General features: G+C 44.5%; 1 protein-coding gene across 5 annotated transcripts in view; it reads left to right on the top strand.

Annotated features, from left to right (window-relative positions):
- The first annotated feature begins 1,184 nt into the window (after positions 1 to 1,184).
- sardh (sarcosine dehydrogenase) overlaps positions 1,185 to 19,065 on the top strand; it is a 124,783-nt gene continuing 106,902 nt past the window's right edge. Inside the window, exons 1-8 of one of the 5 annotated variants that reach the window (XM_088615493.1) lie at positions 1,185 to 1,203; positions 3,702 to 4,040; positions 4,822 to 5,000; positions 6,023 to 6,202; positions 7,490 to 7,613; positions 9,698 to 9,798; positions 12,877 to 12,981; positions 15,907 to 16,036. In XM_088615493.1, the coding sequence (XP_088471619.1) occupies positions 3,716 to 4,040; positions 4,822 to 5,000; positions 6,023 to 6,202; positions 7,490 to 7,613; positions 9,698 to 9,798; positions 12,877 to 12,981; positions 15,907 to 16,036 (1,144 nt within the window). In that variant the 5' untranslated portion in view covers positions 1,185 to 1,203; positions 3,702 to 3,715. The other 4 variants (XM_088615492.1, XM_088615491.1, XM_088615490.1 and 1 more) reach the window with 4 other exon arrangements.

The raw sequence follows: 19,065 nt of genomic DNA, 5'->3' as shown, positions 1-19,065 counted from the left end.
TAACTTTATTTGTACGACAGTATTTATCAGCAATTGTCCAAACGAATTTCCAATTTATATACCTAAACACAGTGAGAGCTTTTGTGTGTCTTGATAGAAACATGCACTCCAGTGACGTTTCGGGCAGAGTTCAGTTCCGGGAGCTGGCTAATTCTGGGGGCCGAGACCGGATGTGAAGTTCTGATTGGATCTCTCTGAAAGGCAGGGTTGCTCTGCTCTACAAATTCAGCAGCAGCTGTGGTTGCCGATGGTAAACAAGGGGAGAGAGAGCTTAGATGAGGAAATGGAGTACAGGGTCTAGTGTGTCCATATATATAACTCTTGAGCGTAGACTCCTAAACACAGCGCAAGAATCGTCTGGGTCTTTTAATTAGACCAGAATTGCTGTGCTTAGATCCTTAAGAGCTAATATCCTGCTATATTAACAGCCAGGAACAGCTTTTCCTGGATGCTAACTTTGACTTCAAATGTTGCAGAATCAGATTTATATTTAGACTTCCCCGCCTTGCACCACCGTGAACAGATAAGTGGTGATGCATGCTCCTTACCGTGAGACATGGAAGTTGTTGTGATGTATCGACGTTTTGAAATGAATAAAAATCATTTTGTTTCAGGACAAAGGAACCTCACGCGGCCCGGCTTTTGTCCGAAAGGTTCCAAAACAGGTGACGTTTTAAAATCAATGAAACAAAAACACCCTTTTCTCTCAGTCTTTTATTTGGACACTGCAGATCAAAGAATCCCATCTTCTCCCAACTGCTATCAGTTTGCTTCGTGACAGATGTTGCCTCTGTCGTTTCAGGCAACGACAATTCTGTCGTGCTCTGCTGCACTGCCGAGCTACAACTGCAGAGTCTCGGTCTAGTAGAGACAAAGGAACAAGTAATAGGTTTATTCCATGCTGAAAAAAAGAAGAAAGAGAACACAACGTTTCGGCCGTGGAGCCTTCTTCAGGTGTCATCTTCATTATTAATCTTGTAATCTCGAAACGGTTTCCTCTCACAAATCTGAAGAAGGCTCCACGGCCGAAACGTTGTGTTCTCTTTCTTCTTTTTTTCAGCATGGAATAAACCTATTACTTGTTCCTTTGCAGCCTACGCATGCTGACGCAGCTACCCACCTGAACTACTAGTAGAGACAAGTCTAGGCAGCGCTCAAACGCGGTGTGGAGAAGACTTGAAGACTTGTGGAGAAGACTTGAGGGTAATATTTGAACCTGCGCCGTCAGATCAGAATGTCCCGGTTGTCACGTAGCTTTTATTTCAACACAAGCTTCATGTGTGCAGACGCCAGTGACCGCCTATAGCTAACCCGGTTCTGGAGTGGCCCAATTGCGCAAGTTCCATGTCCAGCCTGATATGGTCAGTAAAAGGATAACTCCTCTTAAGCAACTGATTTGTGAGAGGAAACCGTTTCGAGATTACAAGATTAATAATTGTTATTAATTCCGTTTGCTTTTTCCATTCCCCTGACTGCCGATTTCACTTTCCCTGTAGCACACGTCATTTGGAATTTGGGAATGTTTTTTGGTTTAGAACGCGACTGTATTCTTCCGTCTTTACTATTTTTTACACTGCAGGACCGGTGTGTCTGTGTTACATAATCTAGGAATAAACAGGTATTGTGACACGTCACATGCGGCAGTCCCTCGGCCAAAAATGGTGTTTTTGGTTAAAGGATGCGTGCTTTTAGTACAAAACGTCCGTTTGGCATTTTCTGTTCACCCTTTTCCGTTGGCTCGGATGCATTTATCCGAAGGGGAAAGTAAGTAGGAGTTGAAGCTGAATACGAAATAAAATGTGGATCAGTTCAAAACGTGCAGGAAGTATAAACTCTAATTTGACAACGGGTTTGAGCTGTGCGCAGAATGCGAACTAGCGATCCACAAATTAGTGGCTAATTATTAATAAACCTCTACTGGCACAGAAGTATTCGTAATCGGCACAATAGGAAACTTCCAATGTTACTAAAAGACTAAATCGGACTATTTTACAGTTAAACAAATGGAATCAGTCATACTTTCAGACACCCTTGCAAACCACAACTTGATATCTGCCCGCATTTCATTTATCCACTGAAAAGCGCCTCCCGCGTGTTCCTGCAGCTTTGTAATTAGTTAAATTGTGACAATGTGTGTATCTACGCCTTTCCACTGATGTATCGGAATTGGTTTCAGTGTGGAGAGCTCCCCTGTCGGCGGAAATAACGTCTGCTTGCTACTGCTGCTCTCTATGTCGCCGCATGGAGTCCTGACATGCACATATAGCCATTTTAACGGGACGCTACTGTGTTGCTTTGTTTTACACTTTTGTGGCGTGTTCTTCGCTTGCGACACGTTGTGTGAATGTAGAAGCGATCGCCAAGAGGAAGAAAGTAAGTTGGCGGGGGAGGGAGACAGTGTCATACAGCTATATGTAAAGACTTCAATTTCGCATAAACTTCGCCAAGTCAGTGAAACTGGAGACTTCTCCGCCTGTTTCAAGACCGAATGGCACCGCTGCACCTGAATGACTGTTATGCATGTATTTCTGGAGCGGATTTCCAGTGCTCTGCTGTCCTTAGGATGGTGGATGCCTATCCGATGTTGTCTGGATCTGTTGTTTTGCACGTGGCGTGTGTAATTTTGTTAATGACGTCTCCTGACGGTGGGATCCGCAGTGAAGATTAAAGCAATACCGGCAAATAAGAATAAAATATCTCGGTGTTGTGTATTGGCGCAAGTGTTTTTTTTATTATCGTTTATTAGTATTTATTTTATGCAGTGTTGCACTTAAAGGTCCACTGTAAAATCGTCTCTCAGTACTGTACTTTATACGGGCTACCCTGTTCAGACGTGTCCGCTTATGACGGGTTTTTAACTTCAATCTGACATTAACCGGAGAGAATACTTTTGTGTTGTTGTCAAACGGGGGAAAAGAGAACCGAGCACGGGGAATTTTTGTCTAGCTCCCTAAAAATCACGTCGACACGACCGACGACTACATAGGCTCGTTTGTGGTCGTCATATTTTTGATGATACTTTGTGAATGTCTATTATTGCATTTCATGATCGTTATATCCAGTCCACTTTTGATCGGAAACTAAGGCATTGACCAGCAGTTACGGACGTTTTGGACAATCGAACAGGGTCTGCAAATATTGGACCGATCCCTGTTCCTTTTCGCTTTAACTCCTTTTCAATACCTGGATCACAACCTTTCTTTGACCAGTTGACAGGCACTGATTGCCATAGTTTTGTTAAATATGTACACCTGAAAGATATTGCATGTAGCCATGACAAGAAGCCACCTGTGCTTCCTAACTTCCTCATGCAGCATTGTACATGCCTGTATTAACGAAGTGATAAGTTACACTACAATAGCTGGGCTAATGATGTTCTGGAAACCCCTGAACAAATTCTTTACATTTGCCCATGCAAATAAATGGGCAATGGGCAATAAATGGGAATTTTTCATCATTCACGTATTATTTTATGCACTAGCGATCTCAACTTTGCTTTCTGAGTGAGACTAAAGGCGATTTCCCATCGTTAAGCAAGCATGATCGATTTCTGTTTTTGTGATCGTGTATAAACGGTGCCAGCTTGGCGTGCCTGAGAGGTACCACGTCGTGTTGTGCTCAGAGGTCCGAAAGCTGCTGCTGACCTGACCCTTGACCCCCTGACCCCCTGACCTCTGACGGCCTCTTGTCTTGTGTTCTAGTATAAGAAGTGTCCATGGCCTTTCTGGCAACAGCAGTGAGGAGGGCTGCCGCCTACAGGCCTTCCCTCCTGTCTCTGTGCCCCCCCGTCACGCGCTGCTACAGCAGCCCAGGAGAGAAGCCGACCGAGAAGAACGTCCCTTACGAAAAAACCCTGAAACAGGAAGGGGGCGCAGCCAGCGGGCCCACCAGAGCCCTGCCCGAGTCTGCAGATGCTGTTGTGATCGGAGGAGGCAGCTTGGGGTGCCAGACCGTGTACCACCTGGCGAAAATGGGCATGACCAACGTGGTGCTCCTGGAACGCGACCGCCTCACGGCGGGCACCACTTGGCACACGGCGGGTAAGAGCTGGCACCCTGTTCTCAAGTGCGCGCCGGCCGTTACTTCAAGGGGAACTGCAGTCCCGATTTCTCTGACCGGTTGTCAAGTCTTGGTAACAAAATAGTCATTGATGGTCTAGGATGTTGTCGTTTTTTTTTAGGCCTTCTGAATCAAGCAGAAGATCGTGGACTTTGTGAAAGTCCTGGAAGCCGCCATGTTGGCCCAAACCCCTGGTCTCGCCACTAGCGCGAGCTCCCACGCATTGTGCCCTTCCCGCTCACTAGTCACTGTAATGACTGATGTACTGTGATGCGCGAGCGAATAAGTTCAGGTTGTGCAGCAGACGTTCCGCCCCAGAAATGTTCCAACACGATCTGCTTGCCAAGTTAATAAGCAAGACCCATTTATCGGCAAAATCGTCTCAAGGTCGAGAGCAATAGTTCTGTTGGATTAAACGAGATGTATTCACAAGCCTGCTTGTTTACAGCGTCATGGGGCTGCTTCACCTCACTGGAAGTTTGGTTGCCTCGTTCTGAATCGCAGAACATGGCGCTGTGCATATCTGGAAATTTTAATCTATTTGTGGTGCAAATGGGAGGTTTTACAAGTTACTGTGTGCATTTGACTTTCATGGCGGTTTTAAAATTTCCCACGGATTGCCCTCATCAGTGCCGGTTCTTTCTAACCTCGGAATGTCAAGACGGCATTGCAGTTCCCCTTTAAGAGGCAGCTGGTTGTCAGTGACGGGGAGAATGCGGAGGGGTGGGCTGTGCACTGACTGCGGAGGGTCCCTCTGTGCAGGCCTGCTCTGGCAGCTGCGGCCCAGCGACGTGGAGGTGGAGCTCCTGGCCCACACCAGGCAGGTGGTGAGCTGCGACCTGGAGCGGGAGACCGGCCTTCACACCGGCTGGATCCAGAACGGAGGCCTCTTCATCGCCTCCAGCAAGCAGAGGCTGGACGAGTACAGGCGGCTCATGTCGGTACGGATGCTCCCACCGAGAATCGCCTTCGCCCAGTGCGGAATGGTGGGACCGGAAGGGAGGAGGAGGGCCGGCAAATGTGCTCTTCTGCCGCGCCCACCATTCAGACACGCTCGCCTTTTCACATGTACAAGCTCCGTGGGGTCATACAGGAGAGTTAGCACTGATTGGAGGAGGGGTGTGTCTCTCACTGTCTCGCTGCAAGGAGCCCGATTGCTGATTGGGGACTTCTGGTCACGTGACCCAGATTCTAACCAGCAGTTTCCTGCTTCTGCTTCTTGATACTCCCAATTCCAACTGTGCTCTTGGTTTTGCAGTGTAACCCACAGATGATCTAGCCCTTTGCCCGTTAGGTCTGTTTTTCCGGCTTCCCATTAACATCTGGAAGCAGCGGCAGCTGGAAACATTTGGAGAGGTCTAATTAAGCATGTTGTATTAATCCGTTAAGATTTTGACAGCTCAGTGGGACACACTGAAGGTACTTGTGGTCATAACAGTGGTTTAATTTAATACTGAAGAAAAGAAACGCAACATTTCGGCTGTGGAGCCTTCTTCAGCTTGGCACCCGAAGAACTCTCCACAGCCGAAACGTTTCTTTTCTTCTCTTTTCAGCATGGGATAAACCTTTCCTTGTTCTTTTGCAGCGTGCCGACGCGGTTACCTACTCTGAACTGCTTCATTTAATATTGTTCTTCTTGGTAAAAGGTAGAGAAACACTGGACACAAACTGAAGGCACCTCTACGTTTGTTGTCTCAGTCATAAAGATCTTGTAATTAACAGTGGCGTTTTCCTATAAATTGCTCTGTGTTACACGGACGAACATTACAATTGCTGGGAGCAGACAAAAGCAGTTGGCCAGTCAGGCGGGCAAGTCTAGTGTGTTAGATTCTGCCTTGGAACTAGAGGGATTCAAAGTGTTTTTTTTCCCCCCAAGATCAGAGTGTCTCAAGTGTTATCACCTGTGCTTCTGCCCACTGAGCCCCTGTGTTGGGTGGGTGCGGTGTTACTTTTGTATTTCCAGCTGGGGAAAGTGTACGGCATCGAATCTCATGTCCTGTCCCCTGCCGAGACCAAGGACCTGTATCCCCTGATGAACGTGGATGACCTATACGGCACGCTGTATGTTCCCAAAGATGGCACCATGGACCCAGCAGGCACCTGTACCACCCTGACCAGGGCAGCCAGCGCCAGGGGCGCATTAGTGAGCCTTTTTTTTTTGCTTACCCTGCACAGTTTAACCCCCTTTCGAGTGTCTTAAGTCTCCTTCTTTCCTGTTACTTGTACTTTCTCCTCGAATGCCATCGTCTGCTGTCTTGCAGTGTTGTTGGTTCTGTGTTCTGGTTCAATGCTGTTAGCCAAGCTGAAATCCAGTCCACCTCTGTGTTTGCCCGTGCAAAGCCAGGACTCGCCCATTTGCACAATTGATGATTGTGTTAGTGTCTGTTTTAAGGGATCAATAGGCATCTTTTTGATCAGACCAAAAAAGGAGAGGGAGCATGTGGCCAGCTGTCGCCCAGGCTGTGAGACGGTCAGTCTCTGGTGGTTCCTTCTTTAATCAGCGTCTGTGCTGATGAGCACAACTGCCCTTCGATGTTTTGTGCCATCAAGCACACAATAACCTTTTCTTTAAAGTCATGGTGATTGCACACAGCAGACAAGAGAACAGACCAAATATAGATGATCAATTTGAGAAATAGTCTGGGTAATTACAGAAAGGCTTTAGCCATTGGCAGTGTAGTGTGATCCTCAGAGCCATTGGCTTCTAACTAGCAAATGAGCAAGATGGAGTAATAAAAGACCATGTTGTTAGTAACTGTTCTCATGAAGCTTTTAAATATAATATCCTTATGTCATCAGTGCCACTGGTGGTGTATTAAAAATCTTTGGAACAGTAATCCAGTAATCAGGAATCAGTCATAGAGAGACCCACAGAAAGAGGTACAGTACACACCAATAATAATTAGGAACGAAAAAGCCTCATTCCACTGAAATTATTCATCTTTTTGTTCTGAAGTTGTTTTTGGCACTCATCCCTGAAATCTGCACAGTGCAATAACCAACAGGGAAAACCCATTTTTTAATAGTGCCCAAAGTGTTTGGGGGAAATTGAGTGTTTCTTGTGTGTGCAATATCAAAATACAGACAGGCCCCCAAAACATCTTCAGTGATCAGGTAAAAATGGCAACTGCTCCCTCTGTCTATTCCCTCTAAGCTTTATTATACTCCAAACTCCCTAGACTCTATTTATCCCTCAGCTAACCTCTCACATTGGAGACATAGAGGTATTTCCAAAATTTGCTGTGATTTTCTCGCGTAGCAAGGCAGGTAACTGCAGAATGAGAACCGGCTTTCACAGGCACTGGTAAGCAGGGAGGTTTGCATGGGTGAGGGTGTTGAAGGTATGATGTTCCCCCTCCCTTCCTCACTGAATATACCACACTGCTCTGAATGATTGTGGCCAGTGCTGTCCTTGTCCCGCTGGTCACAGGTGATCGAGAACTGCCCGGTGACGGGAATCCAGGTAGAGACGGACGATCTTGGGTGGAGGAAGGTGAAAGCTGTGGAGACGCCTCATGGGACTATCAACACTCCCTGTGTTGTCAACTGTGCAGGTAAGAATCGCCCATTCTTGTATGATTTGCCTCTGCATTCTGTAGGTTAATGACCGAAATGTACTGAATAGGCTGTGTAGTTGTACTGTGCGACGCATCCTTGATCTGATTAATCCCGGCCTCAGCAGGAGTTATAATCATTCCTCTTTCATTTTATTGACACAATGCCTTGTGCTTTTTTGGAGCTCTTATCTGTATTCATTCTGTTCTGAAATCTCTTGTGTGCTGTTCTTTTATAAGAAATCTATATCTTTCTGTCATTGGTTTGTGTAACTATTAGATCTCTTTACATGCATCTTCAGGCTGTTTTAGCTCTGATGGGTATGGGTGTGTGTTTGTTTTGTTTTTTTGTGCAGATTTAACAGTTTTTAGACAAATGCTTGATTGCTCATCTCTGAAGCAGTGCTCCAAAAGCCTGACTTGTCGGGCATTTTAAAGAAAACAAATTCCTAATCTTGGTTTAACAAATATTCTAGGGTGGAGCGCACCTCGTGAGTCTTTTTCAGGGCTTTCAGAAAGGTGTGAGGTCAGCGCTCAAATGATGTGCCTCAGAGGTTTGAAGGTGAACATTTTAAAACTAGTTCAAGTCGTATAAAAGCCACAATTTTTTCACAGTTGTTTACACTGGTCATCTCTCGATGAAAGAGAGGAGATAGTTTTAGACCTGGACTGAGCTGGAAGATTTATTTAATGCTTTCCAGGTGAACTGGATCTCTAAAAAAGGCAGAGTAGAATTATCAATTTCTTAATTCCCTATACATTTCACAAGTAGGAGGCAACTCTACACTTTGGAACAGAATGTCTAAAAACTATTGGCCCAGTATAGTGAGAGGGACAACTGCTGTAGAATGTACTGCTCTTTGAATGAGATATTAAGCTGAGTTTCTGGCTCCTCGCTCATTAAAAATTCCATGGCAGTATTTGTAGATTCAGGGTGGTTAACCCTGGTGTTCGGGCTAAAGTCCACTCTGGGTTTGAGCAATCTGACCTCCCCTGAGTTTTGTCTCTGTTCACCTAGAGAAGCGGTTTGTTAAGACTCCCCCTGGCTGCTGTCCAGTGGGATTGCAGAATGGCCGCTGTGTGTCTCCATGGTGGGGGCTGCACCTCACTAGTGGAGGAAATGGGTCCCCATTTATTGTTAATCTAAAATGCTTTGGGATCCATTGGGATAAAGTTTCCTATATAAATGCAAGATTTGTTTCCATCATTCTTAACTGTATTTCATGATCGCATTTGGCAACTGCGGGTGAAAATGATTGTGGCTATTTCAGAAATTAATGGACAGGACACCAAAATCGCATTGTTGATGGGTGAGATGGTTTCTTTTGCCTCTGCTCATTTTGAAAAGGCCTTTTAAGAGCAGGACTTTCTGCAGTACTCACTGGTAGGAGTCTCTCTGGGCCACAAGGTGGCAGACTGAACCAGCTGTTCAGTTGCTCTCTAAAGAGCATCAAGCGCAAGCAGAACACATTACAGCCCTGCTTTCCATTGCTCGTTCAGGCAGAAAGGTCCCGTTGTTGAGGAGAGGTTTTGAAATAAATGAGATAGATTTGCCCCCTGAGAGGGGGATAAGCAGATTTATTCTAGGGGTGCATTTTCAGAGACGTGGAGCATTTTCTGTGGGGGAAGGAGTTCCCCCACATGTGCCTCTGTCTTGTGGACCTGATGTGGATGAACCCTATGACTGTATGTGTGCCAGGCTGGTACAGTGCCAGTTGTTAGAGCTCAGTGCTTCTTTGTTGCGGGCTGGGAGCTTCACCCCTTCTCTGCAGGAGGCAAAGCATCAGCATAATAATAATGGGTTACAGTTATATAGCACTTTTCTGGACACTCCACTCAAAGCGCTTTATAGGTGATGGGGAATCCCACTACCGCCACCAGTGCGCAGCCCCACCTGGATGATGGGATGCCAGTCAGCTCCCCACACACCAGCTCTCAGTGGGGAGGAGAGCAGAGTGATGGAGCCAGTTCAGAGATGGGGGATTAGTAAGAGGCCATGATTGGTAAATGCCAGTCGGAAATTTGGCCGGGGGGTGGGGGGTTGACACCCATGGGGTGACCCCTTGTCTCCTTGATTTCCGCAGGGGTCTGGGCGCGGAAGCTAGGCGGCATGGCGGGGGTGAACGTGCCTCTGGTCGCCATGCATCACGCCTACGTGGTGACCGAGAGGATCGAGGGGATTCAGGTAACCGGAGCTCGGAGATCCTTTTACATTTTGTGCTAAAATTCCGCAAGCGTCAGCCGGTGCTTACAGCTCGTCTTGCAGGGTCACCCTGTCTTTTGGTTTTCATTCCGTCTTGCAACCTTAAGAACTTGATCTGCATCATCTGTTCATTTCATTGTCCACTGTTTCTGGTCTACGTATTATAAATGACCTAGAAAATGTGGTGAATTGCAGCACTTCATGACCAGCAGTGATCTACTGCTATAATAATAATAATTGCTTACACTTATATAGCACTTTTTCTGGACACTCCACTCAAAGCGCTTTACAGGTAATGGGGAATCCCACTGCCACCACCAATGTGCAGCATCCACCTATAGTCGGTTATGAAAGATTTTACGTATTGCACAGGGCAGTGATGTGTCAGAGCTGCAGTTTCTTTTTTGTTCTGCGGCGTGCAGTCTTTTTTTTGTGTTAAATTTTGTCTTGGTCCCATTTTTAGCGTGACCCTGAAGTTAGTATTCATATCCAGATCACGGCTGAAATCTGAAATGCGTGGATGTATGAGGAGTGGACCAAGAGCAGCAGTAAATGTCGAATTTGTTCTACTTGAGGTCGGAACTTTGGTCTCTGTAGTCTTCTGATTTAATTGATCAACAATGGTTAGAGCTTAATGTTTGAACTTCAGTGGCATTGAAAATGTCTATATTACTGTACAGTTTTTAGTAACTGTCTTTTATTTTACAAGGAGCTTAATGTCATTACATCATGTGCATATCTGCTGTTTATTTACTTGTCTGTAAATACAGACAAGTAAAATCTGTAAAATCTGTTGGCCTCAATAGGACTGTCTCTGCCAAGCCCTCTCTCATGCTGTCGGGTGCCAAAGGACTTCTGTGCCCTTGGCAGCCTTCTGCTGGGCTTTTTTTGAGAGTTTCACCCTGGATCTTATTCTAAAGACAGCTGTGATTGAGAGGATCGTGAAATTGCAGTTGCTGATCCATTATGTAAACCCCATTTTTTTCAGCCTCTTTTTTTGGGGTACAAACTGATTACACAACCTTTCCTAGGAAGTGCAGTCAGACTGTGTTCTCCCGGTGGATGGTACTGTATGCTCTGCTGTTCCTCCTTTTGCAATTGGCAAAGGCGATCATTTCTGTTTTCAGGTGCGATGCCTACCGCGAGACGCAGCTGTGCACATTGTTAGCGCGAAGAGTTATGTACCAGCAGGGGGCAGTCTGCCATCGCATTGAAGTGGGTGGCATACAGATCTAGAATCTACAGCTTCATAGGAGACGTGTACCGAGCTATGTGGGAGAGAGTCTTTTGTGCTGATTCTGTTTATGGATGGTTGCTTGTCAAGATCAGTGCTCTAAAGGGGATTTTTTTAAATCTTGTCCACTGTTGTTAGGTTGAAAGTGAGTGTGTTTTTTAGATTATTGTTTTCCTACCAGCCCCCAGCAGATCGGAATGAAACCAGGTTAGAAAATCTTCTTGCATGTGGACAGCCAGTGCCCTCATAGCTCTGGTCGTGTTGCACTGTAATGGATGAAGCGTGAGGCTACATGCAGAGCCCTTCTAAAAACCACATGCTCCATTAACTCTGTAAATGCCAGAATTTCACTCAGTCCTGCGTTATCGGAGCCGAATCAAGAACACTTTATCTGGCGAGCGGGGCTGAGTGATGCATATTGGCTTGGATCGCCTTTGATTTCTTGATCTGTGAAACCTGACTGATAGAAAATGCTTGGTTTCTTTTTAGTTTTGGTTTGCCTTGAAGCAGGTTTGTCGTATAGCTGGACGATCCTCAATGAAGCAGCTGCTACAAGTTCTTCGGGTTTTCATACCACCCAAGCTTTTAATGAGTTAATTTAATCAAGAATATATATTAATTTCAAGCTTTTAGTCATTTTGGGCACTTGGGTTCACTTTAAAACCATACAGGCCTGTGGTTCCAATAGCAGGTTATGGTAAGCCAGCTTAAGGGGCTGCAATTGCAACCTGCATGTCACTAGAGGCTGCTAAAGGGCATCTAATTGTTGTAAAAACACACACTGGGTGTTAATTTTTGCATTAGATTTTTGGTGATGGGTGTTGAATGCACATTCATAAAGCTTCCTGCACCTACTTTGATGTTTTTATTTGCACGAATTCCTGAAACTGCCCTAGGTAAAGGGTTATTGTGGGGTTGCTTAAAAACTGTCTCTCATACCAGTAAGAGATGCCTAAATCCTTGTTGGAGGACCTGTATGTTTAGTGTTAGCATCTTAAGAATTCACAAAACCTTTTAATCTATCATGTGATATTTTGTGGATCTTCATTGTATCCCAAGTTCCAATTTGATTTTCATTATTTTAAGGGCTCCTTTCTAATCAAAACAGACCTGCCTGTAATAATCTGGTATCGAGTTATGCGTTCTCCATGCTACATGCTTTTGGGATGGTAGATCAGGTGTAATCAAACACCAAGTGATTCTTTTTAAATAAAACCCAGGTAGTAGTAGGCTGAAGCTAAGAATAAGCTTCTTTACGTTGTGAAATGCTGTGCTGCTGTGGATGGAAATCTAAGGAAGGTTATAACTGGGGAAAAAAATGTTTTTAAGGTGATGCATGACTTTCACCAGCTCAGATGCAAAACCAGTCTTATGTAGAAACTCTCTTAACACCCCTTGTTCCCAGACTCTTATCCTTCTGCAGCCATTCCAGTTTTCTTTCCTGTTAGCTGCTTATTCGTATTGTGGCTTTTAGTGGCAAAGTGATAATACAAGTCAATCGGCTGCAATTAAAAATCCTTGTCTGCGATTGCAGTAATTACTCGCCCCTAATCAACCTCGTTTGCCACCTCCTAATAATCGGATTAACTTCTTACCGTCTGTCCTCAGCATTGGCATACTGCACACCTGAAACCTTTGTCTGAAGTGAGCGCACGTCTCTGAGACCCTCACATTGTAATACGTCTTAAATTGTGACATTAAATTTGTGCAATGTTTGAAGCTTACGTCCAGTGAATTCCCATAGTGAATTGTGGTCGGTTATTGCTATCAGAGATTATAATCTTTCAGGCCCAGCAAATATGTATTTTTTTCTGCTCTCTCCACAGAACATGCCCAATGTCCGGGACCATGATGCATCTGTGTACCTCCGTCTCCAAGGCGATGCTCTCTCTGTTGGAGGTTACGAACCAGATCCTATCTTCTGGAATGAGGCAAGTTGGAGTGTGTGACCCTCTCTGCCCAGAATCAGAAGCATTAAATTACATTAAATTTCAATGTTAGGGCGGTCCATTTGTGGCTTTACAATTTAATTGCAAGCAATGCTTGGTTAAAAACATTCTCCTCTCATCCAGCTGGTTTGACTCTGCTACCGGTTTATATTAGAAAAAACTCCAGCAAAACCTTCAGCACATTATCGTCCTTAGTGTGTCTTCCACCTAGGAGCCAAAACTGCACTAGACAGCCAGTTCTGATCGGTTATGACAGAGCAGGCAGGCCTTAAAAAATTAAGAACTCTGTGGGCACTTGAAGCTGTCAGATCCAGTTGAAAGCAGTGGAATCTTTAGCGTCTGGTACCGAGAAAGCCTTTCTAAGTAGAGATTGATTTTACTTGTGCGTTCAACACCTACAGCCCATTTCGGCATCGCGTGATTTAACCTGAAAAGGCAGCCCTTAAAGAAAAAGAAAATCACTGTAGCAAAATAAAACATGCTGCGTATTTATCCCGCTCTCTGTGAAAGCTACAGCAAAATTGCTCGATCGAAGGCCTGTTATGTGACGGGTAAATAACACTGAAACTCTCCTCTTATGCCAGTTTTTGTGTGCTGAAAGCAGTGCAAAGGGCAGAAATGCGATGTGAGATCATATGCTTTATTTGAGAAAAGTAATTTTGAGAAACGTTCATCTGAAAAGTGCTGGACAAATAAATCCTAAATTAGCGCCAAGTTATCCAGACAAAATGCACTGACAGATGGTGAACATTGTGAAATCTATAGAAAGTCACTTGTAAACATGTTTTAAAGAGCAGGTTTGAAAATGGAGACCCAAAACTGCTAATCTCGGGCTATATTCAACAGCAGACAGGCTGGGCAGAGAGTAACTGCAGAGGGAGGTGTGTAATTGATCAGGTCAGCAGTAAAAGGGGGAAAGATCCCCACTAAAATTTTAAACTAGCAGTTCCCATTCCTGGTTTTGGGAACTTCCACACCTGCTGGATTTTGTTCATCCCGAGCCTTGAAATAATTGAACTCTTAACAGACCTAAACCAGATAATTGATGGTTCAACTACTTAAAATGAATTGAATTGTTTCATTTGAACTTTTTAATTTCTTCCAGTCCCTAAACACACAAGAGGTCGACTTTGAACTATTGAGGTTTGTGAGTAACTTAAAATCTCCGAACCTTTGAGTAGGAAAAAATACCCAAGGCGCTAACCAAGGAACTTGTTTCAGTTTAGGGTTCATTGTCTAGGCAGCTGAGCTCTAAAAAAAGCAAGTGTGGGGGTCCCCAGTCCTGTTACTGTGTTAACGAATCGGCATGGCAAAGCAATCGCACAACAGTGTTGAATACTCCAGGGTTTGGGCAATCGCAGCAAAGCAAGGCGCCCATATTGAGAAACCTTCACAAATACCTGAAAAAAGACTTTAGTAACGTTCAATAATGACTTGCACTCAGGTTCCCTGAAACCTGCTCTTCAAGTCACTCAATCTGGGTCTACCAACGTAGCTGGTGTTTGTGAGACCATCACAGCCGGGGTTCATAGGACAGATGGAGCCGGTTCTCTAACAGTGATACAGTGGAGGGTTAGACCCAGAACTCCCCAATCTGATCCTGTCTGCTCTACAGGATCCTACACCCGATCATGACAGCACACAGCATGGTTTTTGGGGTTCGCTATGGTGACCCCCAGCCTGCACTCCCAAGTGGCAGAATTGGGGTATTAAGTCATCATGGATGCTCACGACTGTCGGTCTCGTCCTGAAGTCTGGATGGAGACTTTCTCCCGATGAGCTAGTTTTCATCTTTCAAATCTCTTCCAAAGGCCTTGTGGGATTGCGTTCATTTTGATCAGACTTTTCACCCTGGATAAAGATGAATCAATAGCTGGAAAAAAAAATGAGGCAAAAGTATCTTTGAACTTGCATAGTAAGAGCCCTCTAGACTGATTACCTACAGAAGGTCAAGCCTCACAATTAAACATTTTATCTCCACACTCAACAGTATCCATACAAGTTGTAATTTTTTATGCATTTAGGATTTTACTGGCATAACTGTCAACAGCCGCAGAATATCTAATGGGATTTATTGAACTGCCACTTGTCTGAAACTTCAGTTGCACCGGTCCAATGTAGGCCAAAACTGTCAGGGAGAGCAGAAAAGCAGTTCAAGGAGTCTGTTAGCATCACTCATGTGAAGTGACATCTCAGGATTCTAATGGCTGAGGTGTTGGAGATAAGGCTTTGAATGAATGAAGTGGGGGGGGACATGTATCGTGTAGTTTGCCAAGGGCACACTTAAACCTAAAACAAATGAATCGGTAAAACTTGGTAAGAAACATCCCATCCTCACCCATCGTATTTCGTTATCGCCCCTGATGATCCATTTCAGGACAGGAAGGCAAAGGATCTGTGGTAGCACTGTGTTTGCATGTAAAACTCCATTCATTACAGAATCCTGGCAGTTCGCCTGTTTCTCGGATCGAGGCAGAAAGGCTGTGACTCTTAATTTACAGGTGAAGGGTTGTTGTTATGGGTGAAGCAGCAATTTTGAGGGCTCGGGTCACTTGACTGTAGGAAACATGCATTTCCAACTCTCTGCATTTAACATGAAACTTCTTCCAGTATCAAAATAGCCGACATTAAAGATGCGTAGGATTAAAAAGTTTACTTTTGTTCTGGGATGGCCTTCCTGAGGGGGAATGATTGACTGGTTTGATGGGGGTGGGGAGGGAAACACTGGTCTGTCAGCCAGAAGGTGCGAGACTCTCTGGTTTCCAGTCCGAAATGTAGTGTCACTTGAGGGTGTGCTTACTGGGTTAGCTAGGGCACTGATCTGAAAGCACATCAGGCCAGCTAAACTTGGAAGAAGGATGTCACAGAAATATTGCTCTGTTCACGTACTGAACTGTTGACTTGCAGGTGTCGGATAAATTTGCCTTCAGCTTGTTCGATCTGGACTGGGACGTCTTCATGCAGCACATCGAAGGAGCCATCAACCGCATTCCTGCCTTGGAGAGTACTGGGATCAAATCGACGGTGTGCGGACCAGGTACCAGAGAGCCCAGCGGGGTGGGGTGGGGGGGTGTATTTCTTCTTTCTGTTCCTCGGGGGGTTGTTTTGAAAGTCGTCCATTTTTTTAGATTGCTCGTCCCCGGATAGTTTTATCTAAGAAAAAAAGTGCCTGTCACAGCTGGATCGTCGCAGCCTGTCACAGATAAATCTTCTGCGCTGAGTACTAGCCTGGAAGTGTGAAAGGTTGTACAGTAGGTAAAAAATTAAGTTATATACAGTACCAGCGTAGGTAATAAGTTGTTGTGGGTGTGATTGTCAGATTTGGATCTGCAACAAACCATTGTCGGCTGATGAATTTAAGATTTAATCATAAATATTTTCACCTTTACAAAATGCCTTTAAAAAAGAAATGTACAGTATATAAGTACCCAGTGTGCTGTATACATTATTTTACTTATTGGATAGGGTAAATGATCTTAATGTGTATTTTGAAAATAGGTACCTAAAAGACCTCAAAAACAGTCCATAAACCACTAAAATTTGTAAATATTAAGTATAATTTATACATTTATAAGTATATAAATATAAACATATTCCACTTTAGAACCACAGCCCATCTACATTCATATTTTACTTTGTTTTTCAGGGTACTTCAGTTATTTTTTTTACAGTCTGACTGTAAAATAATTAAAGAGTTCCCCCCCCCCCTATCGCTCACATGGTGTTTTCTGAAATGTGCTGTATCGCTACCTTCTTGATAGGCATGACAGACCTGACGTTAAGTAACAACTTGATTGATGTCGGTTTTCTTTCTGGAGTCGCCTTGAATTGGTCATTTTTAGTGTTCGAGAGGTTTTAATATTTACTCTGAGCAACTGCTTGCTGAACAACAATCTGTGTGCTTTGCATGCGTGTTCTTGCTAGCTGATACAAATGTATGTATATAGTACAGTCAGGACTTGGGCTGGTCAAAGCCTTTTTCTAGTTAATAATAATTCCTTACACTTATATAGAGCTTTTCTGGACACTCCACTCTTTACAGGTAATGGGGGAATCCCACTACCGCCACCAGTGTGCAGCCCCACCTGGATGATGCGCCAGTCTGCTCCCCACACACCAGCTCTCAGTGGGGAGGAGAGCAGAGTGATGAAGCCAGTTCATAGATGGGAGTTATTAGGAGGCTGTGATGGGTAAAGGCCAATTGCAAATTTGTCCAGTACACTGGGGTAACAACCCTACTCTTTTCGAGAAACGCCCCGGGATTGTTAATGACCACAGTGAGACAGGACCTCGGTTTAATATCTCATCCGAAGGACGGCACCTTTTTTTACAGTACAGTGTCCCAGTCACTATACTGGGGCATTAGGACCCATACAGACCGGATGAGCGCCCCCTACTGGTCCCACTGACACCTCTGCCAGCAGCAACCTTCGTTTTTCCCAGGTCTCCCATCCAGGTACTGACCAGGCTCACACCTGCTGAGCTTTAGTGGGATTGCCAGTTGTGCAGGGTGATACGGCTGCTGGCTGGTTTTATTCATCATAGGCCTCTAGTGCAATACCTGCGATGTACAGTATTGTTTCAAAGGCCGTGTAGTTTGGTGTGTTTACTTCTTAGAGACGAAAGCAATTTCTCACAGGTCTCGGTGTCTCCCCTACCTTGACAAGCTGTGTCCCTAGTGGTGGCGGATGCTTTTTCCAGCTGCTCTAGTGATAAAGCGGAGCGCACAAATTCTTCCTAAATTTGCGTTTGACACATCCTAAAGGGCTTTCGAATGAAACAGCTTCTTACCTCATTGAACCGACACTTATTAAATTACTGTCTGTGCCCAGGACAGTGAAGCCCAGTGTTTCCAGACTTTTTCTCATAGCGGAGGGAATTTTCCTGTTTGTAGGAACCTCTCTTTGACATTAAGTAGTGCTGACATTCTCTTTAGCCCAGAGTTATTTTTTAGCAGTGAAGATTTAATTACATGTTTGACTTTTATTGTGGACTGAACTGTAACATAGACTGTGTACATACTGTATATATATAGTATTTGCTTACATATGAGTTTGATACTTTTTTCAGTGCAGAATGCTAAGCCTACTAAATTTGATATGCATCTTAGCAAATTGTTAGAATTTTGATGGAGGTCATATGGTAATAGCCTGTATTTTTTTTAACAATTTCCTACATTATACAAATAAAAAATGTTAAAGTCAGGATATTGGCTTCAAAAACGTGGGTGGATAGCTTGTTCCCTGCTCCCACCACCCATTGTGTAAAGTAGAGCTTTATATCCTGATTGGAGGATCTCCTCGAGCTGCTTCATTAAAGAAGCCAGGATATTGACTACAACAACGCAGCTGTGTACCTTGTTCCAGACTCTGATGGATGTCTTTCTGTTCACAGTTTGTGTTTACTTAGCTGAGTGATGTCTGAAATACCAGTGTTCAATAGCATTAAAATGAGCAGACTAAGGGGCTTTAAAGATCAAAGGCTAGTGAAACACTACAGGATATCAGTATCTCAAGACACCACTGAGAAACAACCCTAAACATCATTGATATCAGTGCTACAGTGTCGTTTGCATATTTAACGAATTACTGGTTCCTCTTTAAAAAAATTTAAAGAGGAACCTCTTTAAAAAAAGAATCCTCTTAGAAAGGATTAGAATTAGAAAGGGGGGAACAAAGCTGCAAACAGAAGCTGCTGTTTAACACTTTTGTTTCATTCAAGAATGTTTTAGTGGTTCTTACTCACTCCCCAATACTTTTAGCAAGTAACGCGTGACATGACATTGGTCAGCTCCAAATCACCCTGCAACTCACAACTGGCAGCCCACTGAAGCTCAGCAGGTGTGAGCCTGGTCAGTACCTGGATGGGAGACCTCCTGGGAAAAAATAAGGCTGCTGCTGGAAGAGGTGTTAGTGGGGCCAGCAGGGGGCGCTCACCCTGCAGTTTGTGGGTCCTAATGCCCCAGTATCGTGACGGGGACCCTATACTGTAAAAAGGTGCCATCCTTTGGACATAAAACCGAGGTCCTGACTCTCTGTGGTCATTAAAAATCCCAGAGCGTTTCTC

This window comes from Lepisosteus platostomus, chromosome 21 (genome assembly GCF_059453375.1).
Source record: "Lepisosteus platostomus isolate fLepPlt1 chromosome 21, fLepPlt1.hap1, whole genome shotgun sequence".
In the NCBI taxonomy this organism is placed as follows: domain Eukaryota; kingdom Metazoa; phylum Chordata; class Actinopteri; order Semionotiformes; family Lepisosteidae; genus Lepisosteus; species Lepisosteus platostomus.
Note: the sequence above shows the minus strand (reverse complement) of the source record. Positions and strands in the feature narration are given on the sequence as shown.